The sequence below is a fragment of the Triticum dicoccoides genome, chromosome 2B, assembly GCF_002162155.2.
Source record: "Triticum dicoccoides isolate Atlit2015 ecotype Zavitan chromosome 2B, WEW_v2.0, whole genome shotgun sequence".
NCBI lineage: Eukaryota > Viridiplantae > Streptophyta > Magnoliopsida > Poales > Poaceae > Triticum > Triticum dicoccoides.
In genome coordinates this window covers 421,875,555-421,900,767 of record NC_041383.1, presented here as the reverse complement: position 1 = coordinate 421,900,767, position 25,213 = coordinate 421,875,555, and the positions used below count along the sequence as shown (strand labels likewise).

The window sequence follows — 25,213 nt, the reverse complement described above, 5'->3', positions numbered from 1 at the left end:
GACTATCTGTGGGTGGGTAAACTCTGTGGTACTTTGTAGCTGTGGTGGTTTGCTTTATTTATAAAGCGGGGCGAAAGCCTTTTTCGGCTGTATTGATTCCTCCACCCAAACACTCGCACATCTCGAAGATTCAAAGAAGATCAATCGATCTACACTTTCACCGAAACACTCGTCTTTCATGGCGGGTGGCCACAAGTGGCTCCAAGGTATGCTGCACGACTTTAGGTGCAAAAGTACACAATAAAATTCCCCTACAAGCACTGTGTCCATATGCTTTCACAAAAATATAACCCAAGGGGCAATTTGTACATGATTATTCTTTTTGTCAACATGTATTTTTACCACACCTTTATGTAGCACTACAGCACACAGGCTTATTCAACACACTAGTTGTATACCAACAACGAAGCATACCTACATACCGCAGCTTATTTTACATACCGGCATTCGCAACAATGGGAGTCCAACTCTGGTCAATACTCAAAAAACACAAGTATGATTACCCTCCTGTGCCTGTTTGGAATCATGAACTCCTGTAGTCCCACTGAAGAAAAATGGCTACTCAGCTTTCAAGGATGACAATGGAGGGGTCTCAGAATACTTCCAAGTACTCGCCATTTCAGAGTACCGCTCACCCTGGACATCACCGGCAGCGGCATAGGACTCGAGTTCGGTCATCTCCTCTGGTGTGAGCCTCACAGATAGTGCTCCCACATTCTGGTTGAAATTCTCGATTTTTGTTGTGCCAGGTATGGGACAAACATCGCTCCCCTGATGATGAACCCAGGCCAATGCAAGTTGTGATGGTGTGCACCCTTTTCTTGTTGCCATTGCGTTAACACGCTCAAATATCAGGGTATTCTTCTCAAGATTTTCTGGCTGGAATCTGGGCATATGCTGCAAAAGTATGAAGTTTTCAGTGAAATGGACAACTGGCCGTGTAAGTCCCATTCCCCTTTTGTGACAAGAAACTGAAAAGGCGTTTAAATTAAGAAAAGGTATGTGTATGATCAATGCAGAGAAAAAAATCCATCAAGCATAAACACAAATATGTTTGATTGATGAAGAGTTAGAAGCTAACGAAAAAGCAGGATTAAACTGTACCAAAAATAGCAAAGTCTACATAGCAGTCGTTGGAATTCACCTTGCGGTAGTCCTGATCTGATAGCGAGTCGATCAGTTTTGCTCCACCAGAGAAAAATCCTCTACCAAGTGGGCTGTAAGGTACAATTCCAATTCCAAGTTCTCTTGAATTGACACAACAAAATAAATTTAGACCATGTAGTCCCTGATTTCAACAAGCAGAAGATAGCAATTTTTGTTCATTACCTGCAAGTTGGAATTATGTCTTCTTCCACATCTCTAGACCATAATGACCACTCCAGCTGAACTGCAGTAATAGGATGGACAGCATGAGCCCTTCTGATTGTTGAGGCAGATGCTTCAGATAGTCCGATGTATTTTATCTTTCCTTCTTCTACTAGCTTCTTGAGTTCGCCAATCTAGCAAGGTGGAAACTCAGGTTTAAAGATGTAAATTTAAAAACATGTCTCAAATTGTGCAACTGGGGTTCTCAAAATTCCGCCAATCTAGCAAGCTCACGTTGTATATGACAGTAACATAAAAAGGGATAGTTCACGTCCACGTTCAAATGTACATGTCTAAAATGGTGCAAGTGGCCCGCGTCGCTCCCAGGGGGCGGCTCGGGCGAACCCTACCGCCGCCGCTGGGCACCGTCGCCGGGCAAAGCCCACGCGGCGGCCGGCGGCGGCAGGCCCTTACCTCTCGAGCGGGGAGACCCCCTGTTGGCGTGGCGAGCTGGCCCTGGACAAGGCGCCCGGTCGGCAGCGGGCGGACGCCGGGGCGGCGGCCCCAGGACCTGGCAGTGGTGTGCCGGCTTCTGTGGCTGTTGGGGTAGCGCGGCAGCTGGATCTGGTGGTGCTCGATGGTGGTTTGGCCGCTGCGGCTCAAGCTCGGATCTGGCGTCACGGCCATGGGCTGGGCGGCTCGGTGGTGGTCGGGTGAAGCGGGCGCGGCGCGAGGGCTGGCAGCACGGCTGCTGGCGCAAAGGGCTGCGCGTGGCCGCCAGGTCGGCCTGCTCTGGCTCGGCCGGATCTGGCCGCCGGGGCTGCGGGCGGCGCCGGGGATCCTGCCGGTGCTCCGGGGATGGTACGCTGGGGCGGCGGCCCCAGGCCGCGATGGACTCGCCCTCCTCTTCCCGGGGCGGAGGCGCGAAGAGGTGGATGGCCGGGCATCATGGCTGGTTGTGCTGCGGTCTCCGGGTGGCGCTGCATTTCCTGGCCGTGAGGGCGGCAGGGCTGTAGCGAGTGGATGCAGGCCCTGGTCTTCCCCGACCGGGGGCTGCGGTGGACTCGCCGGTTGGCGGCGCGACGGCATCCGGCTCCCCCATCTCCACAGTGATGGCCCAAGGTGGCAACTTTGCCCTCCCTTCCAGTTTGCTGTGCTCCGGACGTTGATGGACATGGCCAAGGAGAAATCCAGCGCGGCTGCGGCTGCGGGCAACGGCGACGCTTTTTGGCGCCGTCTCCTCCCTGGGGGCGTTGTCATGGCATGTCCATCCCCTGTTCTGTCACCGGGGGAAACCCTAGGCTTGGTTCGCCGGGCCAGGCAGTGGCGGCGTCTCGGCGCCGTCCCCTTCTTGGAGGCGCTACCTAGGTGCTCAGGGTGCGTCCGGAGGAGCAGCTGGTTTGTTGCCTCGCCCGCTTCAGCGGTGAGGCTTGGGGTGCCAAGTTGTCATGCGCAGGGTGTTGCTGGGGACATGAGCATCCGGGGCGCTATATGCTGCATCATCAACACTTCTCCGATGGCGTCTTCTCCGAGTCAGGCTATCTCCCGTTGTCCGCTCGCCAGTCCTCTTGGCACCAAGGGTGGAGAGTGCGTTGAGCTAGTTTGGTTAGGTGTTTTTGTCGTCTTTTGAGTTGTTTGGTATAGGGGGGCGCGGCCTGTGTGCTCTGTGACCGTCCTCTTCGCCATTGTTGGCTTGAGTATGGTCAAGGCGGGTTAGTTGCCGGTGTTGTCACGGTGGATATGGGTGCTATCTTCTGTGGTAGAACGTTGCCGAAAGGTGTTGTACCAGCCGTCTTGGCTCTTCTTCTTTAATATATAGTACGCACGCTCGTGCATATTCGAGAAAAAAATGGTGCAAGTTCACGACTGCTAAAGGTATCATTACTTACAGTGGATAGTTCAAATTCTTGTGACTAAAAAAGAAAGAAATGTCATGAGAATAGCAGCATTTAACCACGTTTCTGTCCTATTATTTTTTATTAATTATTGTGAATTGTTTGGGTGAAGTTCAGTCGATGTGGCATTTGGAATTTAGGTTTGGATACTCAAAAGAAAGGATGGAGTGTAGTACTATTTTGAACTTTTAAAGATCAGCAAACTTATTCTTTGAAAAGAAAAGTAAGATGGAAAGTTTAATCCTGTCTTTCAGCTAAACATTCTGAGTTTGCTGATCTTAAAAATGAGAGGAGACAGGTGATCACTCATGTGAGTTGTTTCTGAATTAGTGCATATTTTGTTAACCATTCAACAGACTTGTGAGGCCGGGGTTTATCCTTCTTTTCGGGAAAAGGAAAAAAACTACTCCCTCCATTCCTAAATATAAGTATTTTTTAGAGATGTCAATATGGAGTACATACAAATGTATATAGACGCATTCTAGAGTGTAGATTCACCAATTTTGCTCCACATGAACGGAGGGAGTAATTGTTTAGCTAGTATGTGGACCTGGGTCCAGCATCACCTTTTCGTTGTAGCTAACAAAATAGATAAGTGGGGGTGTGACACTCACCGTGACCTCGATGGGCACATTTTTGTCGATGCGGTGCTGGTAGTAGAGATCAATACAGTCGACACCCAGCCGCTTGAGGCGGCCCTCGCAAGCCGCGCGCACGTACGCTGGATCCCCCTGGATGTTCCACTTGTTGTCTGCGAACGAGACGCCGAACTTGGTGGCCAGATCTACCTTCTCCCTCATGTCACCTTGCAACGCCTGCGAGGAGCATTACATCGAACACCTTGAGTGCACGTCGGTGAAACAGACTCCGACTAATTAGTCTAGCTTCTAGGAATCTAGGACCAACCTTGCCGAGTAGAATCTCGTTGGTGTGCGGCCCGTACATGTCGGAGGTGTCGAGAAAGGTGATTCCGGTGGCGACGGCGTGATGGATGAGCGCGACCATGTCGGGCTCGGGCTTGGGCGCGCCGTAGAAGGCGGACATGCCCATGCAGCCGAGATCTCCATTCCCTGAGAGCCCAGCTTCATGCGGGGAACCGCCGCAGGAGCGGACGCCATGTCTCCGGCAAGATGCTGCTCTCAGGCGTGGCCGGGTCGATCGGCGGCCACCGTGGTTTGGTGTTGGTGTGGATTGTCGTGGAGGAGCTCGTAGCCTCGTACCTTTATGTAGTGTCAGTGCCCTGTGAGGCTGGCGGGAAGGGTAGCGTCACCCCATATGTCACGCGAGTTGACAAGCGTAGAGTTTCCGTTCAGACTGCCCACAGTGGCAGTAATACAGAGGATAACATCACACATCTGTACACAAAACAGATGACGTGACGAGTAATTAACGAAGAAAAAGAGACATGTGATAATATAGTACTGTAACATCACATGTACCAACATAAAATAAATCTACAACCTAATAAATAAACTGTTGCATGATACCACACATATGTTACTTTCTAGTATGCACATTAGAGCAATTCCAACGAGCCGACCTAAACGGACGGCGATTTCATCTGTTTTTTGTCTGTTTGGGTCGGCTGCCTGTCCGGCGTCCGCCCTGTTTTTCATATGGGTCAGCAGCACGCCCACGCGCCGACCCATATGTGTAGGCGTGGCCGGCTGGCCGCCCAATTTTGCATTGCATTCAACATATTGTGAAATGAAATTTTTTAACAAACAAAATAGTCCGTCCAAATAAATAGTATAGCTTTTACAGGCCAAATAAAAATAAAAATGTTTCACATAGTTTTATGAACGAATAAAAGTAGATACATCTGTTGGTTGCCAACATGAGTCCTCGTATACTCAACCAAATCATTTTGCAGTTGTATGTGAGTTTCCCAATCACGCATATCTTCATGAAACTGAGTGAACTGCTCAAATGTTGCCGCTACTCCATGCTCAGGCACAACATTCTCACCCTGAAACTGAAAGCCTTGATCGTACAGACGTTCCGGGCGCTCGTCTTCTACGATCATATTGTGCATGATCACACAAGCAGTCATCACCTTCCATAGTTTCTGCGTGCTCCAAGTATTAGCAGGATACCAAACGATGCCCCATCGAGATTGCAAAACACCAAAGGCACGCTCGACATCCTTTCTAGCACTCTCTTGCTATTGGGCAAATCTTTTCCTTTTCTCTCCAACAGGGTTGGGTATTGTCTTTACAATAGTGGTCCACTGAGGATAGATACCGTCACCCAAATAGTACCCTTTGTCGTAGTTGTGGCCGTTGACAGTAAAGTTCACCGGTGGGCTGTTGCCTTCGGCAAGCCTAGCAAACACCGGCGAGCGCTGAAGCACGTTGATATCATTGTGTGATCCAGCCATGCCAAAGAAAGAGTGCCAGATCCAGAGATCTTGAGACGCCACGGCCTCTAGTATGACAGTGCAAGCCCTGACATGTCCCTTATACTGCCCTTGCCAAGTAGAAGGGCAGTTCTTCCACTCCCAGTGCATGCAGTCTATGCTGCCAAGCATCCCAGGAAGCCCCTGCTAGCATTCACCGCCAACAAACGGGTTGTATCTGCAGCTGTCGGCTCTCTCAAGTACTCAGGCCAAACACAGCAATCACAACCTTGCAGAACTTATACAGGGACTCTAGGCATGTAGACTCGCTCATACGGACGTACTCTTCAATGAGATCACCGGGCACTCCATATGCAAGCATTCGAATGGCGGTAGTGCATTTCTGATAAGAGGAGAAACCAATCTTGCCGATAGCATCCTCTTTGTACTCGAAGTAGTCATCATAGCCGACCACTCCCTCTCTAATACGGTTGAAAACATGCCTACTCATACAAAACCGGCGGCGGAATTTGTGATGTTTGAACAACGGATTTGTTGTATCAAATTAGTCCTTCCAGAGAAGGAAATGCCCGCTCTCTCGGTTATGATTCAACGCCGGAAGGTGGCCCGGAATGGAGCCACGGAACAACGGCCGCTGGTTGTTGAGGTGGTGGTGGACCAACACGGCAGTCAATATCTCCTCCTCGTTGTCGAACGACGAATCGTCGGAGTCGCAAATGAAATTATGGAAAAAGAACTCGTCGGTGGAGTCCATTTTCGTACCTTGGCAAACTGTCGAACAGGTAGCGGGCGTCGAAGAAGGAGACGGCCGGCGAGGGGAGACGCGGCGCCCACAGACCAGCTAGCTGCCCGGCCGGCGTCCGACGAGTGTGACAGCGTCCGACGAGCGTGCCGGTCGTATGTGGCGGGGGCGGCGAGGCGTCTTCTTGGTCGCGGGCGGCTGTGCGGTGGGGGAAGCGGCGGCGAGAACTAGTTTACTCCTCGGCGGCGGCGGGCGACTGGGATAGGGGCGGCGTTGCTGGGCGGATGTGGAGGCGGCGGCAGCTGGAAGAGTCGCCGCAAAAATGGGCGGCGGCGTCGGTGACGGAGGAGGCGGGGGGCGAGGGTTGCTTGTTGGCCGGAGGAAGGGAGCCAAATGTGCCACAGACCAGCGGGCCCGGGATAGGAGTAGGCGACCGCGCGCGTCCGCCGCGTGTCCGCGCCGACGCAACTCAGGCATAAAAATGGGCCGGGAATGGGTCACCCGCGGACGAAAAATGGACGCGCGTCCGTTTGGGTCGACGCGTTGGGCCGTCTTTTCTGTCCGCACCGATCCAAATGAACGGTCGCGGACGAAATGAGTCGCCACATTGAAGTTGCTCTTACTAATCTAAATTACTACCCATTGTAACTAGTCTCAGAAGTAAGCGGATTCCAACATAGCAGTGTCATCCCATAGGTAAACGTGGCGTGTTGCTACAGAATGAAGTACTGTAGATCTCATCACGTGTCACGTCCTTCTTGTTCTTCTTTTGCGGGTTCTTGTGGCATGTCCTTCTTCGTGCAAATCCTAGTTTTTCCTTCGGGGAGGAAATGGCCACAAAAATTACGTAGAGTCCTGGTCGAAATTAACAACTTTACCCTGTAAAAGAAGAAAAGAAAATACAACAACTTGACTGGGAATAGCAAAAGCAAAGCACATAGCACTTTGCAAAAGGACCGTGCCACAGCGGCACGACACTTCTGCGCGACGCATGCCACGGTGGCCAAAATCACTATTTTGATCTTGTCAGAAAACTATAGCACAAAGTAAACTCTTTATGAAATTATTTCACAATTTAATATTTTTTTTGCAACGTCAGAAAACGTGGCGTTTCTACTTCACGTGAAAACGCCGAGCTAGCTAGCATTGCCGCTTCACATGAAAACGCCGAGCTAGCTGACGTTGCTGCCCATATAAAAACGCCAGGGGCGCCAAGGGCGTTGGCGTTTTTGCGCTAGATAATAATTAAGTGTTCTGACAGTGATTTCAGCCGCTGCTATGTCGATCCGACGCAAAGGCCTGAAAACACCATCCCATATGGCCAGTGCATGCATCTAGCTTGAAACGCTTGTTGGCCCGCCCGACGAACAACTGCTGACCATCCAACCTATGCCACATTGCTCCTAGGCCCTGAGCATGCAGATGCATGTACATCATGCCTGTATGTACGGATACCCATGCGAGAAGACAAATAGCCTAGCAGTGGATGCAGAGGAGCAGTAGGAAACCTACCGATCATGTAAACCTGCAGCACATGCACACGGTGAAAAGGCTTGAGAAAAGGTTTTGTTTAATCGTTCTTTGAATATACTCATAAATCAAGTCCAATGAGCACTAGAAAGCTATAATTTAAAAACATGTTTAGGGCAGAAACGCCATGGCCACTGGCGTTTCCAGCTTGCCACATCAGCGAGCCCCACGGCCACTTAAATATTTAGGGCAGAAACGCCAAAACTCCGGGCGTTTCCAGGAACGCTTCAAATGCCAAAGCCCCTGGTGTTTCCATATGGGCAGCAACGCGAGCTATCCCGGTGTTTTCATGTGGAGAAGCAACGTGAACAAGCTCAGCATTTTCATGTTGGAGCAGAAATGTCACGGCGTCTGACGTTGTCAAAAGGGCCAGATTGTGAAATAGTTTTGTGCAGAGTTCATTTTGTGCTATACTTTCCTGACAAGGTCAGAACAGTGATTTTGGCCCGCCACGGTGCACGTCACTCTTGACACAATCATGCCATCCTAAAAGAAAAGTACATCATTGTGTGGCGGTCAAGCGGTGTTGGGCTGCCTAACATGCGCTCTGGCTAAAATGAATCGGAAGTAATTGAACTTGTGGCTCTTTGATCACCATACTCAAGAATACATCTAATGCAATCACTAAATATGACAAGACATGACTATAAGGTCACTGTTTCACGTATCAAGCTCGTACGCGCCACTATTGATCGCGGACTAGTATCCTCTGACCTATGTCAGTTCTGACGTTGGTCACTGACATGTGGGCCAGCTGGCCCACATGTCAGTGACCAACATCAGAACTGACGCATGTCAGAGGAGCCGCTTCCATTGATCGCGTGCTGACCAGTCCACCTGAGAGCTGACAGGAAGTGGCCATTTGCGTGTCGTTTTTGCACACCCCCCCTAAAGTGTCATTCAAAATAAATCAAACCCCCTTGCCTTTTCATCTTCGGTCACACCGAAGCAGGGTACCGCGCAGGGGAGAGAGAGGTGATCATCGTTGCCACCGACTCATTACCGACGGAGAGGCGTTGTGAGGGTAGAGACGCAACATTCGTCAACCCCTGTTCGTCTGGGGGGTGCAGAGGTGTGGCGGCGATGGCCCCTGTTCGTCCCCCCGACGGTGCGCCGCCCCCAAACTACAGTAATCCTCAATCTTTCCCATCAAGTCTTGGATTCTTGGGATGTTAATCTGCAATATTTTGTTTGGCATCAACAATCTTGAGTTAGTTTGATAGGGTCGCCCGCATTGGAGTAGAGATTTCGCTAGGGTTTTCCGCATGATTTGGGGGTTTTAAAGTAGGATCTTAGCTATGTAAAGGAGGATCTTGTAGTTGATTCGGATGCATTTGTACATGTTTTAATCGGCAATATTTCGTTTGGCCATCATTAGTTTGAGTTAGTTTGATAGGGTTGCCCGCATTAGAGTGTTGATTTCGTTGGGGTTTTGGACATGATTTGGGGGGTTTGGAGTGGGGTTTTCTATGTGTAAAGGTGGTGCCTTGTAGTTGATTTTGATGCTTATGTACATGTTTTATTCTTGCAAGGTGCGTGGGGCAAAAAGAATTATATTCAGTTCAACCATGGTGAATATATCCTTGGACGTGGTAGCAACCATTTGTATGGCATGCTCATGTTGTGCGGTGTGTTGAACTAGATGTTGTGATATGGTCTCCAATTATGGTTAAACATTTTGTTGTGGAGATTGGGTGGGAGATGGCAGACAGATTGTCAGAACCCGGTCCCGAGAGGGGCCCGAATCTCTGTGATTTATGTGCCAGTCTCTGGATTGATTACTGGCTGATATGTCTCAATGTATCTATAATTTATGAAGTATTCATGCCATATTTACAATATTTTTGTATGGTTTGATATTATTTGAATGTAATTAACCCGGACTAAGGTTGTTTTTAGCAGAACTATTGTGGTGGTGTTTTTTGTGCAGAAATATAAGTTCTCGGATTTGGCTGAAAATTTATGGTGATTTTTTATTGACCAAAAGAGACCCCCGGAGCTTCGAGGAAGGATCATAAGACTCACGAGGAAGCGACATGCTCAAGTGGCGCGGGTCCCCCCAGGGCGCGCATACCGAGCTTGTTGCTCCCTTGTGGGCCCCTTTGATGCGAAACCAACGCCTAAACTTCCTATAAATACCAAAAAAATTATTCCGCTCCGCCGCCGCAAGCCTATGTGCCAAAGTGATCACGTCTGGAGGCCTTCTTTGGCACCCTGCCGGAGGGGGAAATCATCACTGGAGGCCATCTTCATCATCCCGATGGTCTCCGTGATAAGGAGGGAGTAGCCCTCGGGGCTGATGAAATGGATCAAGATGGACCTAGAGGGGGGGGGGGTGAATAGGTACAATTACAAATTTTAATTCTTAGTTAGCAATTTTAGGCTACAATGTGGAATACGAAGGTGAGCCTAACAATTGCAAAGATGATACAATGAGCTAAGCAAGGTGACCAAGTATTACAAGGATGTGAATAAGCAAGCAGAATATGTAACAAGTAAAGATAAATAGACAATTAACGACAAGTAGGGAGCTAGGGTTAGGAATAACCGCAACTCCGAGAGACAAGGATGTATGCCGATGTTCACTTCCTTGGAGGGAAGCTACATCACCATTTAGAGAGGTGGATGTTACCATGAAGGCACACCAACACCACAAAGGCTCACCCTATTCTCTCTTTGAGATATCACCATGAAGGCGATTCTCAACCACTAGTGGTAGACCTTGGGGTGGTCTCCAAACCCTCACAAGCTTTCTGGGGGTAATCACAATGGTCGATTCCTCTCCTAAGAACTCCTACCGCTTAGGAGTCTCCAACCTCCAAGACTAACAAGAACGATGGGGAAAAGCTCAAGACTTGCTCAAATCATGAATTCCTTTGGTGCGAAGAAGGGGAAGGAGTGGATCTATCACTTGATTTTACAACTTCTCACAAATGCTCTCAAATCTCTTCGGGATCTAAGATTTGGTGTATGAGTGTGTGTGTGTGTGTGTGTGTGTGTGAGAGAGAGAGAGAGAGAGAGAGTGAAATGTGTTCTAGGGTTTGCTCAAAGTGGATGGTCAACCCTCTCTCATGGAAAAAGAAGGCTATATATAGTGTTGGAGCAAATATGGTTGTCGTAGTGTAAGTGACAGGGGTACGTAGGCCGGACATCCGGCCCAGGGGCCGGACATCCAGCACAATGAGGCGCCTATGTAATAAACCAGAGAGCAGTGAACAAAATAGAGAGGCCAGACATCCGGGGGTGGACCCGGACATCCGGTGCACCAGTGAGGTATCGAACATCCAGAAGTAGGCCCTACATCCGGGGTTGTAGGAACAATGAGGCTTCTGTAAAAGAGGTCGGATTTTCGGGGAGCCCCGGACATCCGGCGTTGGGGCCGGACATCCAGCAGCCCAAACTCTGCACAAGAGCACATTCTGTGATTGGGGCCGGATTTTCGGCAAGGACCCCGGACATCCCGTAGGCCATAGGCCAGAAACACATGAAAGAGGGATAGAGTGAGTGTATGCGGTGATAGTTGATCCTACAAGTGATACAAACTACTTGGGCATATTTAGAAGGTGTAGAAAGGTAGGAAAACATAATGACTTGAGCAAATCTCGTGCTAACCCTATCGATCCCCTCTTAATAGTGTGGGATACCTATACTCAAGAATAAACCAACAAAAAGAGTTATTGATGTGATGTTTATTCTTCATTGAGTTGCATCAATCTCATACGTCCATAATCCACGCACATGTATCATCCTGGGGCTAACACTTGCGATTTAGTTTATACACATAGTTAGTCCCCTACATGTATATTGTCATCAACATCAAAATATGATGTAAGGGCATGATTGCGCTTTCAATCTCCCCCTTTTTGTTTGTTGATGACAATCATACATGTAGTACCAAAATAAAATATCTTGCAATGCAATACATATGTCATATTGGATTTAGCTCCCCCTTAATGTGTGCATAAGAGGCTAAACAATAATACAAAGCACATTTTTTATGTATGTGAATGGGAGAGAGTGAAATATCAAAACAACCCATGTTGCAGTCAATCCATAAAGAGCAATGAAACTTGTGATGAGCAAAGATGGCAGAAAAATTAAGCAAATATATGAGATACACCATCAACTCAAGGTTTGATAGATAATAGGATAGAGTCTCATAATTAAGTACCACACATAGCATACATAAACAATATGAAGATAACAATGCAAACATAGAGCTCGACAACAAGGTACTACAACTACAACTCGCCCTTCCAGAGCAACATGCAAAAAGGGGCGAAGATAGTAGAGAGAACAAAGCTAGATCACTCCTGGCGGAAGTCATCATCATCGGCCACCCCATCAAAGAACTCGGCGTACGCATCACGAGAAAGGAAACCGAAAGAAGAAGTGGATGGAGCAGTAGGAATGGGAGCATCCTCGCTCACTGGACTGCCACGGTCACGAAGCCGCTACTTGAGCTGATTCTTGGAGAGGATGAGACACTTCTGAACATCGTGGTTTTGCTTGCAGTTGAACGTGATAGCCTTCATGATGGTAGACTGTGCTTTCCCCATGAACGAGGCAAGGCGGCCAAAAGGATCACTTATGGAGGAGGAAGCACCAGAGGAGTTATTGGGCTTGATAGGAGTCTTGCCCTTGGTGGTGGCTGTCTTGGACATGTGAATAGTGGGTCTCCACAGAACATGCTAAACAATTTTGACAATCTCAAAAGGAGCAGTGTGATCAATGAGAACCTGAATGAATGGGGCATGGGGGAACTGATGAGTCTGCAGAAAGCTGGATAAACGGTTCTCATGCCAAATGTAGTGAGCAGTGTCAAGTGGCTCTATGGGCTTATCATGCATGTGTACCATCAAGTCAATGAAGTACCCACGAGCCCAAGAACGGTCTCCTTTCTTGGGATAGAGAGTGCGAAGAACACAGTGAAAAAGGATGTAGTAAGGATATCTGAAGATGGATGACTCACTAGGAGGATACTCAACCTCTTCGCACAGACGCACACTTTTGACCTGCGGCATACATGCATCAATCCCCATTGGATTATGATGAGGATCTAGACTTTGAATCTTATGGACAACACCAAATAGGCCCAAAATCTGAACAAACTGGCGATATGTGACACGGAGCTGAACATTCCCGGTCATCTAGGTTGAGAGTGTTATTTGGTCCAAAGAAACATGTGGCATAGAACTATTATGGCGGCTTCATTCCAGTCACACTTGAAGGTCATGGATGGACCGAGAGCCATATCATCAATGATCTTGACAATGCCATCCGGAAACAACTCAGGATGAGCTCTCATGTAGGGAAGATCCACAGGGCGATGAGGAGCCAGGCCACGTTTGCAAACCATGCTAGCATAGATATCTTGCTGCATACGAGTGCAAAAATGAGGGTATTTCCGCATCGGCTAGCATCTCAAACTGATTGACATCCCTCTGAAATTCCAGATAGGGACCAGCCCCCATGGTCTTGAAGTTGTGAATGGCATGGTTCCCACTGAGAGGCATCTCCATGGAAACATGTCGCCCATGATATCCACAGGCTTGAGGCATAGGGGCATGCAGAGGACGTCGGGTACCAGACTTGGACTGACCAACAGGTTGCCCGGGGACAATTTCCTCCTCTTCCTTGGCAATGTAGTCCTCATCCTCCATATCAGAGGCAGAGGGGGGGCTATGACGATGCTGTGACCGGCTCTTGGTAGTGGTCTTCTACTTTGGCTTGATGTTCTCTTCGGAGTCGATGGAGCCTTGACGGCGAGGGTTTGAAAGTGATTACAAGATAGGGATACCGATGAGAAATAGCACAAGATGATATGAACAAGGACCAAAACAATTAAACAAGTGGGGATGTGGGCATTTTGTTCATGACCATAGGACAAGTCCAAGTGGTAGATCAAAATATCAACATACCCATGGTTAATTTGTTTAGACAAGTTCACAGGGTGTAATTTTGGACTAGTCAAGTGACAGCAAATCGATAGAGGGACATATGCAGTAAGAGAGCATCCATAAGATTTACCGGAACCCCTAGAATAGGTGAGTCAACACAAGATTAGGAAGAACAGAGGCAGCCATACCCCGAGGAGGGCCGCATTGCTTGGTATGAGCCATGGAGACCACTAAAGTCCGTCGGTTGATGTGCCACCCAAATGAGCCCCTCCCGAGTGCTAGACACCACAAAGATGGAAACAATTGGGTGGAACGATAGATCGGGAGGAGACCGAGAGGTGGAGGGAAGATCGGAGGCCGGTTGTGGAGGAGATGGCCAGGACGGGCCGAAGCAGTACCCGGCGGCAGCGAGGAGCAGGTGGGGGTGGAGGGAGACAGGGAAGAATGCCCCCAAATCCCTGCGCCCCCATAGATTTTAGTCAGAAGCGGGTGGGCCAGACATCCAGGATGGGACCCCGGAAATCCGGCGATAGCGATAGAACAGAAACCGCTCCATGTCCGACCCCATTGCCGGATGTCCGGCCACTAGAGGAGTTCGACCGACGAGAACTGACAGGGCCCAGATGTCCGGCATGGATGCCGGATGTCCGGCCCATGGACAGTGAACAGAGACGGTTTGAGTGTGTGTGTGTGTGTGTGTGTGTGTGTATGTATATATATACTCCGCCTAGGAGAATTATAGTCATAGTACCTCCATTATCAAGGAACTAGATATGCATAGAAATGGACCCATAATAAGAAAACTATGATTGATTGATGCAACATATGAGCAGTGACCGAGGTCACCATGTTTGAGCATATGAGACATGTTACCGCAAATATGAATCCTTGGGTACATATTCTCTACTCCATCATTTTAAAGCACCATAGTTCGAGGAACATGATAACTTTGAGAGTGTTTGTTTCATTTATGCATTATATAGAGAGAAGGCAATTCATGAGTTGAATCTCTCCCCCTAAATATATGCCTACATCTAGATCAACATGAAGTAACTATATGCATAGGTACAAGATTTCACATAATGTTATCAAGCTCCAAGATACCAAGTTCACGCCTAAGTTGACAAAACCTTGCTTCATCCAGTGGTTTGGTGAAAATGTCGGCAAGTTGCATATCTGTACCAACATGAGCAATATCAATGTCACCCTTTTGCACATGGTCTCTCAAGAAGTGATACCTAATATCAATGTGCTTGGTGCGAGGATGATCAATAGGATTCTCAGCAATCTTGATGGCACTTTCATTATCACATAGAAGAGGCACATGTGTATAGGTGATACCATAATCCTTCAAAGTTTGCCTCATCCATAGTAATTGAGTTGCACATCTTGCGGTTGCAATGTATTCTGCTTCGATGGTGGAGAGAGAGACACACAATTTTGCTTCTTCGAGGACCAACTTACCAAGGAGCGTCCAAGAAACTAACATGCACTGGAGGTAGACTTCCGTCCCACTTTGTCTCCGACCCAATCCGCATCCGTGTACCTAATGAGATCGAACTTGGCATCCTTGGGTTACCATAGACCCAACTTTGGGGGTGTGAACAAGGTATGTAATAATATGCTTAACCGCCTTATGATGACTTTCCCTAGGGGAACCTTGAAATCTTGCCCATATGCCTACACTTAACATGATGTCTGGTCTAGATGCACAAAGATAAAGCAATGAACCAATCATAGAGCAGTAAAGAGATGGGTTAAAAGGGATACCGTTGGTGTCCTCAGTGAGAACAAGTTTTGTTGGCATGGGTGTCTTACATGGACTTGCATTTGTCATATCAAACTTCTCTAAAATGTCCTTGAGGTATTTTGTTTGGGACAAGAAAATACCTTCTTGAAATTGTTGAATTTGAAATCCAAGAAAGAACTTCAAATCCACATTGAGTGAAATCTCAAAGGTCTTGGTCATGGAGGCCGCAAACTTCTTGCGCAAATGAATGTTAGGAGAACAAAAATATGATGCCATGTACATAGATTTGGCATAGGATCAAATCACCATTTTCCCTTTTAGTAAAAAGAGTGGGATCAATCACCCCTCTCACAAAACCATCATCGAGTAGAAACTTCTTAAGATGATCATATCAAAAACGAGGTGCTTGTTTGAGGCCATACAAATCCTTGTGAAGTTTATACACATAGTCTTTGTGATCGGGATCAACGAACTAGGGTGGTTGTGATACATATACTTCTTCTTGTAGGGGACCGTTAAGGAAAGCACTCTTTACATCCATTAAAGTGAAACCATTGAAAGCAGCATAAGCAAGTAAGATGCGAATAGATTTAAGACGGGCACCGAGAGCAAAGATCTCATCAAAGTACAAACCTTCAACTCATGAGTACCCTTGTGCCACTAAACTTGCCTTGTTTCGAATGATTATGCCATTTTCATCTTTCTTGTTTTTGAAGATCCATTTTGTTCCAATAACATTGTGCTCCTTAGTTGGTCTCTTGAATAATGACCACACTTTGTTGCGTTCAAAACTGATAAACTCTTCTTGCATAGCAACGAGCCAATAATTTTCCATCAATGCATCTTGTACCTTGAGTGGCTCAACACTAGAGACGAATGAAAAGTGAGCACAAAAGTTTGTCAATTGTGTACGAGTGACTCTACCTACCGATATGCAGTACGAGCTCCTACCAGCCGGTCGTGTTGATGTTGATCAAATTCTTAAAGGCATATCAGTAGGTAGACTCAATAGGTGTGAGAGTTTGATCCATAACCAACAAATATGACCTCAATTGTTTTGGATTGAAAGTTTCCTAACCGTTCTCTCTTGTTGAGAATGAATCACTTGCACCCAAATACACGAAAGTACTTGACATTTGGTGTGTTCCTGGTTAGGAGCTCGTATAGAGTCTTCTCCAATATCGTGCGGAGGAAGAGCCAGTTTGATGCATGGCATGCGGTGTTGACAGCCTTGGCCCAAAAACTATGTGGTGACTTGTACTCATCCAACATGGACCTTGCCATTTCCACAAGTGTATGTTTCTTCCTCTCAGCTATACCATTTTGTTGAGGAGTGTAGGGTGTGGAATATTGATGCTCAATCCCCTCATCACCACTACAAAAAAATACACTTCCATGATGATACGTGCTTCTCACAGTAGGTCATGTTTTCTGTCATGTATGTACATTCATGGTGATTTTATGGCAGAATCAAGATAGTCATACATGTGCTGTCATAGAAGTGTTCCATGACAGTACCAAAATTATCATCACAGAAGTGTTCACTTCCATGACGATAAATGACGCGTCATGGAAGTGCTTTCGTCAAGGGTAACCGACACGTGGCATCCACCATAACGGGTCGCCGTTAAGCTATCGTGTCCGGTTTTGGATCCGACAACCCGTTAACAGCCTGGACCAATGGGGATTTTCCATGTGTAAAATTCTCATTGGCCGAAGGAAACACGTGTTAGCTCGTCATTAGGTCAAATAGGCACCTATGATATGTCGACACATGCGATGGCCCAACGCTGGCCCATATAGCTTACAAAGGCCGGCCCGTTTGACTTGGTCAAAAGTTAGCGGGCCGGCCCATGAAAAGCCTGTTAACGGTATGTTTGCATATAGCCCATTTTATGGCCCGGTAACTCACGACCCGTTAGGTCCTTCTCGAAATTGGCCCAATAATGTCATGTGGGCCGTCAAATATAACACTAGCCTGTTTCACTTTTGGCCCATGTATTTCCCACGACGTCTTTCGGCCCATATGAGGTCTTACGTATCTTTAGGCCCTTTAGTGGCCCACGGTGACTCTGGCCCATAACGAACAATAATTTTTTTTGTACCCGTTAATGGCCCATGATTCACATGGGCCGTTTCCAGCCTGTGTTAGCTTTCGGCCTACTAACGACCCATAAGTTCTTGGGCTCCTTTCTGGCCCTCGATTACTTCCGGCCTGTTACTGGCATGTTCCCCTAATGGGCCAAATTTGGCCCATGGTTAGAATCAGCCCGTTTGTGGCATGTTAACCCATTGCGCCATTTCCAGCCCGTCCTATATTCTGGTCCATTAACGACATGTTATGCCTGTGATAGAATTATGCCTTTGCTGAATTACGCCCGTTTATGGCCCATGTGGACCCATTTATCCGATGGCTTGAGGCCCACCGATTCTACGATCCGTTGGAGGCCCATTTATTCGACGACCCATAGGAGGCCCATGGATCCTACGGCCTGTAGCAGGGTCAAGGTTACCATGGTCCGTATATGGCCCAGGGTTGTTACGGCCACTAGCAAACCAGGGAAAAAGAAGAGTAGAAAATAAATAAGCTAGAAACTAACGCCAAGCTATTAAGGAGATTGCACATATTAGATCCAATGGGCATCAAAGTTCACCACCACTTCAAATATAGGGAACACCCTACACCATACGAAAATGGCTTGCTGTTTTCTTCAGCCGGTGGCTACACGTTAAGAACAAATTTTGTATTGCAACAAAACAAATTACAACCATAAAACAAAAGGAAGGTTGGCATAAAAGTTAACAGTCTGGCAGATAAATGCACCACCAGAAGTTCAGAAGCTCGGTTTGTTTAACCTGACTATTACATTTTCATGTTGTACTATCCGATGGAGCACCATAACATTCGCCTTCATTTCTCCTAGGCTCCTGAACAACATAGCAAATGTCTGATAGTCTGGTTTCAAAACCATGCATATCTTGATGACATCGAACAATGGTTGTCCTTGTTTCACAAAGGGTCTCTGTTAGGGAATGGACTTGTGTCTAGAGCGCAGATATAACATTGTTTTGAGCTTGCATATCTTGATCATGAGGCAGTTTGGACAAGATTGCCTTAACAACCAACCTAGTATTACGCAGGAACGTGCTTTTGGCACTGTTAGTGGACAGGTACTAACCCACTGCACCAAGAGGTGACATTGCGGTTATAGTTGCCTCGCCACCTTCAGAAGGTGGCGGTTCCACCATTTTTTCCATGGCTTGCCGAAAAGTTAAGTTTTTACATTAGTAGTACCAGAACAGGAGATATTAAGGAGGTAGCAAAACCAAACAAAATAAGTTTGGTCTATATACAGAACTTATTCTGGTGAACCCGTGTAAAATATTAGTTCTATTTTACTGCAAAGTACATAATAAAACCAGGCTCCAAACATATGGCCATGTACCATGGCTAATGTATTGTCTATGTCTTCACATTGTATTAACAGCTAAGGATAAAGAGACAAAGCTTATAATACGGTAAGCATAGTATGGCATCATTCATATGACAAAACAACTGAGAATAGACAAACACGCAATTGTAACATTGTGTGGGCAAGTCTAGCACGGGACTAGATTACAGATCAAGATCAAAGGAACATCACTCCTCTCTTTTAAACCTTGTAAGGTGCAATGATACGCTAAGACAATTGTGTATAAAATTGAAAAGAGTAATAGACTTATGACCCACACGTATAGGGGATCTATCGTAGTCCTTTCGATAAGTAAGAGTGTCGAACCCAACAAGGAGCGGAAGGAAATGATAAGCGGGTTTCAGTAATGTATTCTCTGCAAGCACTGAAATTATCGGTAACAGATAGTTTTGTGATAAGGTAATTCTAACGGGTAACAAGTAACAAAAGTAACTAAGGTGCAGCAAGGTGGGCCAATCCTTTTTGTAGCAAAGGACAAGCCTGAACGAACTCTTATATAAAGCAAAGTGCTCCCGAGGACACATGGGAATTATTGTCAAGCCAGTTTTCATCATGCTCATATGATTCGCGTTCGCTACTTTGATAATTTGATATGTTGGTGGACCGGTGCTTGGGTGCTGCCCTTCCTTGGACAAGCCTCCCACTTATGATTAACCCCTCTCGCAAGCATCCGCAACTATGAAAGAAGAATTAAGGTAAACCTAACCATAGCATGAAACATATGGATCCAAATTAGCCCCTTTACGAAGCAATGCATAAACTAGGGTTTAAGCTTTTGTCACTCTAGCAACCCATCATCTACTTATTACTTTCCAATGCCTTCCCCTAGGCCCAAACCATGGTCAAGTGTCATGTAGTCAACGTTCACATAACACCACTAGAGGATAGACAACATACATCTCATCAAAATATTGAATGAATACGAAATTCACATGATTACTTATAACAAGACTTCTCTCATGTCCTCAGGAACAAACATAACTACTCACAAAGCATATTCATGTTCATAATCATAGGGATATTGAATAGCATTAAGGATCTGAACATATGATCTTCCACCGAATAAACCAACTAGCATCAACTACAAGGAGTAATCAACACTACTAACACCCCACAGGTACCAATCTGAGGTTTTGAGACAAAGATCAGATGCAAGAGATGAACTAGGGTTTGAGAGGAGATGGTGCTGGTGAAGATGTTGATGGAGATTGACCCCCTCTCGATGAGAGGATCTATGGTGATGACAATGGCGGTGATTTCCCCCTCCCGGAGGGATGTTTCCCCGGCAGAACAGCTTCGCCGGAGCCCTAGATTGGTCCTGCCAGGTTCTGCCTCAAGACGGCGGCGCTTCATCCCAAAAGCTTCTCTATGATTTTTTCCAGGGAAAAAGACACCATATAGCAGAAGATGGGAGTCGGGGACTGCCAGGGGGCCCACGAGGTAGGGGGCGCGCCCAGGGGCTAGGGCGTGCTCTTCACCCTCGTGGCTGACTGGTGGTCCCCATCTGGTGCTTTCTTCGCCCAGTATTTTTAATATATTCCAAAACTAATCTCCGTGAAGTTTCAGGACTTTTGGAGTTGTGCAGAATAGGTCTCTAATATTTGCTCATTTTCAAGTCCAAAATTCCAGCTGCCGGCATTCTCCCTCTTCATTTAAACCTTATAAAATAAGAGAGAAAAGGCATAAGTATTGCGACATAATGTGTAATAACAGCCCATAATGCAATAAATATTGATATAAAAGCATGATGCAAAATGGACGTATCAACTCCCCCAAGCTTAGACCTCGCTTGTCCTCAAGCGAAAGCCGATATCAAAAAATATGTCCACATGTTTAGAGATAGAGGTGTCGACAAAATAAAATATGGACATGAGGGCATCATGATCATCTTTAGAACAACAACATATATTGTCATATGATTTCTTATGCTAAAGTAACAGTCCATTCACAAGGTAAAGTATGAATCTGAAACTTCACTAAAAACTAATAAACTATGATCTCAGTCATTGAAACAATTGCAATTTATCATAACATAGGAAAGAGTCAATATAAGAGCTTTTCAGCAAGTCCACATACTCAACTATCATTTAGTCTTTCACAATTGCTAACACTCACATGATACTTATGGGTACAAAGTTTCAATCGGACACAGAGAAAGATATGAGCTTATAGTTTCGCCTCCCAACCTTTTACCTCAAGGGTAATGTCAACAATAATACTTTATGAAAACCTACATTCAAGTGGATATCTCTACTCCTAATGTCTCATTTGGTAGTCTCTGCTCACCAGTTAAATTTCGTCCCACCACCACCGATTTTTTTCGTCCTTCCTCCCGTCGAACCAAAAAAACGCCTAGCGATGTCCCACGCAGTCGAAGGCAAACCTCCTGTCGCACCAGAGAAAAAGGCCAAAAATAACCTACAAAAAAATCTATGAAATTAAACCAGCAAAAAAAACTGCTAAACGAACCGCACGCACGTCCGAGTGACGCCTCCTGCTCCTCTCGATCCCCTCGACCTACGATCTGTGACTGCAGATGCACGAGATCGCCACTGCCGCGGACCTCGCAAGGAAGACACGGACGAGATCCCAATCCGCTGCTCCTCCTCTCCCGAGATGCAGCCGCCGCCGCCGAACCAGGGAGACACCAGTGACCGTCACCGCCGTCGTGGATCACCAGGACTCCGCCGCCTGCACCGCCACCGCCGTGCCTCAGATACGTCACGGATCACCGGGACGCGACTATCGCAGATCACTAGGACACCGCCGGCAGCGGCGCCTGAGATACCAGCGACCGACGGCGGCGCCTCAAATATCGGCGACCGGCGGTGATCTAAGATCAACGAGTCGGCGCCACATCCCTGGTACTTCCCTCCCCCATCCGCCAACCCTCTACCCTCCCCCTCTACAAAGGCCAGTGCGGCCCTGTCCGTCCGACCTTTCCGGACGTGACCAAGGATGGTTGTGCATCCCGACGCCTCTCTTCTCCATTGATCCCCCATCTCCTCAAGGTGAATCTTCTCTAGAAGGTACCCCTCTCCTCTCCAACGATCCACCATCTCCTCTTCTGTTTTTATCCCTCGATTGGTAACCCAAGAACTTGATGGCTCTGGACTGAGATGTAGACTTCCCAGTGGAACTACCTGTGCGCAGGAGGATCTGATGATGCCGAACGCAACCATGGAGGACTAGGAGCACGGGGAGAGGATGTGGGAGTGGGTGGTCTCCGTGGTTAGCTACTTCGCTTTTATTTTTGATGGTCTGAGGTAGGAGAGCTAGATGCACACCCTTAGCTCGACTTTTATGATTCAGTTCCGTCAGAGTAGCTTTTACATGAGAAATGCGCCGACATATTCAGCCAGAGTACTGGGCTTTGGACTGTGAACTTCTTCTAAGCTCACCTCGAACCCGTGAAAAATAAAATCATGTCAGTGGAACTTTGTGTACTTTTTCCATAGCATTCATTTATAATCAGTTAATTTGGTCAGAAAACGATTTTGCTGTGCGTACAACAGTTAGACATATTTTTTTTTTTACAATCCTGATTTAAGCCACACATCTCACAGAGCTGAAGTGATCCAGCAATTGACAGATGCATATCATCCAGATCCAGGGGTACGTATAGCATCTGCAATCTCATCTGGGAGTGTCGTACGTATAGCATCCAGGATGGCTATTTAAAACTTTGATAGCATTACTCGTCAGAAAAATGTCATCCAAAAGTTGAAGTGAGCTCAAAACAAGTGAATTCATAAACACTTGAAAACCAAAAACTGAACTGAGGTTTTACTTTGTTTGTCATGCAAACTTCAGGTTTAGCTTGACCCATCTAATACTAATATGGGAGATGGACAGGACATTCTAGGTATAGTTCGTAGTTCATATGAGTGGTGATTCACTTGATCCTTGCTCTTTGTGAGACCTGTTTTGATGTATCCAATTCCATGATCTTCAGATCATCAAATTGTTGAGGAGGAAGAAGGCATTGTGCTTGGAGGCGGGACTGACAGTGACTATCAAGAGATACCTATATGGTTAACCTGTTGAGACCAATGTCCAAGAGTAAGATGCCCGACCCTCCCCCTCTGCTACCATCGTTGGTTTTTTCAAATTGATTGTTTAGTCAAAGAATTTGATTTTATGGTTAACATGTTCGTCTTGGATTTCCATCGCCCGCTAGAACTTGTCTCATTCTCGCAGATTCATTCATGTGTCGGACCACATGTGTACAAGTGATTTCCGCATAGCTTTTGTGTATGATGGCAGGAGGACTAACTACAACCTCGCCTGCCTCAGGGTCCAGAGAGGTCCAAGGCGGCACAACCAACTGCCTATGCATCCATATGCTGGCAATTTACTTTGACTGTTAGTCGTTGACCATGAGCAATAATCTGTCAATTAATTTGATGCTTTAGTTAACTTGTCATTTGCTGAATTATTGGTTAAGCATCGTGCATGTCTTTGTTTGATTGTTAGTTGGTGACCATTAGCAAGAAGTTGTAGGAGGTTAAAATCATGTGCCAACTCTCTTTAAAAAAACTGCCAACTTAATTAATGAATCATGTCGAATTGTAGACGCAGTGAACAGATTTGAAAACTATCGGTGTTACATATTTGCTAATACTATCCGTGTACACGTCTAATGCCCTTTCTAATGTTTCTCACTATCGAGATTATGCTTTTTTTAAAACTGTTTGTTTTGTTTGGCGTCAATCTAGAACAAAATCTGTTTTGATTCCACTCTGGACAATCTTCAAAGAGATGCTAATTCTTCATGATTACTAACTTGATGTCAGAAATATTAATTTCGTCTGTCCTATTTTGGTTTCTTTCAGTTCAGTGTGGTAATCTGCAGCAATCAAGTTAACAAATCTGAAGCATTTTAGCAACGCAACGGTGCAAGTGCTCTTTTGGTGGAAGATGAAGCTTTTGTTGGACTTGTGATGTTTTTTCTGAAGAAGACTGACAATGAACTCAAAAGATAGATGTCATGCGGTATTTGTGATATAGAACTAAATGATCCAGGACTATAGTAGCTCCTGAAAGGATGGCATTCTTCATATTGTGATGCAACGTCATGATACTAGGTTGTTCCTATTTGTTCGGATGCAAGTTCTATAATAGTAGGTTGCTACTACGGGATTACCTAATGTTGCTTCATGTCTGTTATATCTTCCAATATTTACAGAAACTTCCGAAACTAACACCAGGTCAGGACATTCTGATGATAACCTTCCAGTTTTACTGAATCATTGTTACTTGAGTAATCTCTATTCCTAAAGTGTTCTTCAAAGGTGCTCATCAAATCTGTCGATACACAACACTGCAGTTATTGGTGGTTTACACCGGATAGTTTCTAGACCTTTATCGCAAGATGGACGAACTTGGCATCTGAGCCAGTAATCTACCTCATCAATAGTGTGATGTCCCTTTGCATGAAGTTAGGCCAACATCAGAAGGTCCGTAGCCTTTTTGAGGAGATGAAGGTGAAGAATATTAAGCCAGATAACCTCACATGTTGCCTTCTAATGACTAGCCATGTGGCATTGAACAAGATAGATGTTGTTGGAGAAGTTTTAGAAGAAATGCAAGAGAAGGATGTAGTCTAGGGTGGTCTGCATATAGCATGGTTTCTATCTACCCGAGTGTTGGTTTGGTTTTAAAAAACAGTCCGCTCCGAAGAAACTCAAGGGCCTTGCTTTTAGAAGGTAACATAAATATCTAGATTGATTGTTCATGGTCCTGGGGCTGTTTGTTATAGTTCAGGCAAGAGTTTAGTCCATAATACTCAATTTCATCCTGCTTGCATCACCACCACCGTGTAATATAACATAGTACTATGCACAACGATGCATCAGCACTAAGCTCAACATCTAAATAACTTGAAATGTTGGCTCGAGTATTTTTACTTCATAAAAATGATTTTATTTTTCCTGATGCATTGCTATTTAGGCTTCATTATTCTGCAATTTCTGTCAAAGTAATAAACATGACATGTATAATTTGGTAATGAACCGCAAAATATATAGATGTCCCTTGTTTTGTTATTTAGGCTTCATTATTCTAAAAAATATATTTATTACTTTGGTTACTCAGATTACCACAAAATATATAAGTTATTTAGGCTTATATTTTGTTATTGTTCTACAAAATATATAAGTTGTTTAGGCATATACAATAACTTAGCGCAGAATATATTTTGTTATTTAGGCTTCATTATTCTACAATTTCTGGCAAATCAATAAACATGCCATAC

The 25,213-nt window shown here is 46.0% G+C and overlaps 1 protein-coding gene and 1 pseudogene across 28 annotated transcripts; one reads left to right on the top strand and one right to left on the bottom strand.

Annotated features, from left to right (window-relative positions):
• Nucleotides 1-215: 215 nt before the first annotated feature.
• On the bottom strand, nucleotides 216-4,432 carry LOC119364013 (annotated as a pseudogene).
• A 16,720-nt stretch (nucleotides 4,433-21,152) lies between these two features.
• Nucleotides 21,153-25,200, top strand: LOC119364011. 28 transcript variants are annotated; one of them, XR_005174593.1, is made up of 7 exons: nucleotides 21,159-21,986; nucleotides 22,111-22,188; nucleotides 22,524-22,572; nucleotides 22,771-22,822; nucleotides 22,913-23,019; nucleotides 23,793-24,167; nucleotides 24,287-25,200. XR_005174593.1 is itself a non-coding variant. In XM_037629399.1 (4 exons), the coding sequence occupies exons 1-3, from the start codon at nucleotides 21,494-21,496 to the stop codon at nucleotides 22,779-22,781; spliced, it is 582 nt and encodes a 193-aa protein (XP_037485296.1). In that variant the 5' UTR covers nucleotides 21,153-21,493; the 3' UTR covers nucleotides 22,782-23,019; nucleotides 23,793-24,117. The 28 variants fall into 28 exon arrangements, 2 of the variants coding, with proteins under 2 accessions (XP_037485296.1, XP_037485295.1); XR_005174585.1 differs by having other exon boundaries at nucleotides 21,156-21,986; nucleotides 22,524-22,822; XR_005174584.1 differs by having other exon boundaries at nucleotides 21,156-21,986; nucleotides 22,111-22,223; nucleotides 22,524-22,822.
• The last annotated feature ends 13 nt before the right edge of the window (nucleotides 25,201-25,213 follow it).

Coding starts and splice junctions, on each gene's coding strand:
- LOC119364011 (XM_037629398.1), top strand. CDS start 21,494: ATGCACGAGATCGCCACTGCCGCGGACCTCGCAAGGAAGACACGGACG. Junction 21,987..22,110: donor AGGTGAATCTTCTCTAGAAG/GTACCCCTCTCC, acceptor ACCTGTGCGCAG/GAGGATCTGATGATGCCGAA. Junction 22,189..22,912: donor GGGAGTGGGTGGTCTCCGTG/GTTAGCTACTTC, acceptor CATGATCTTCAG/ATCATCAAATTGTTGAGGAG.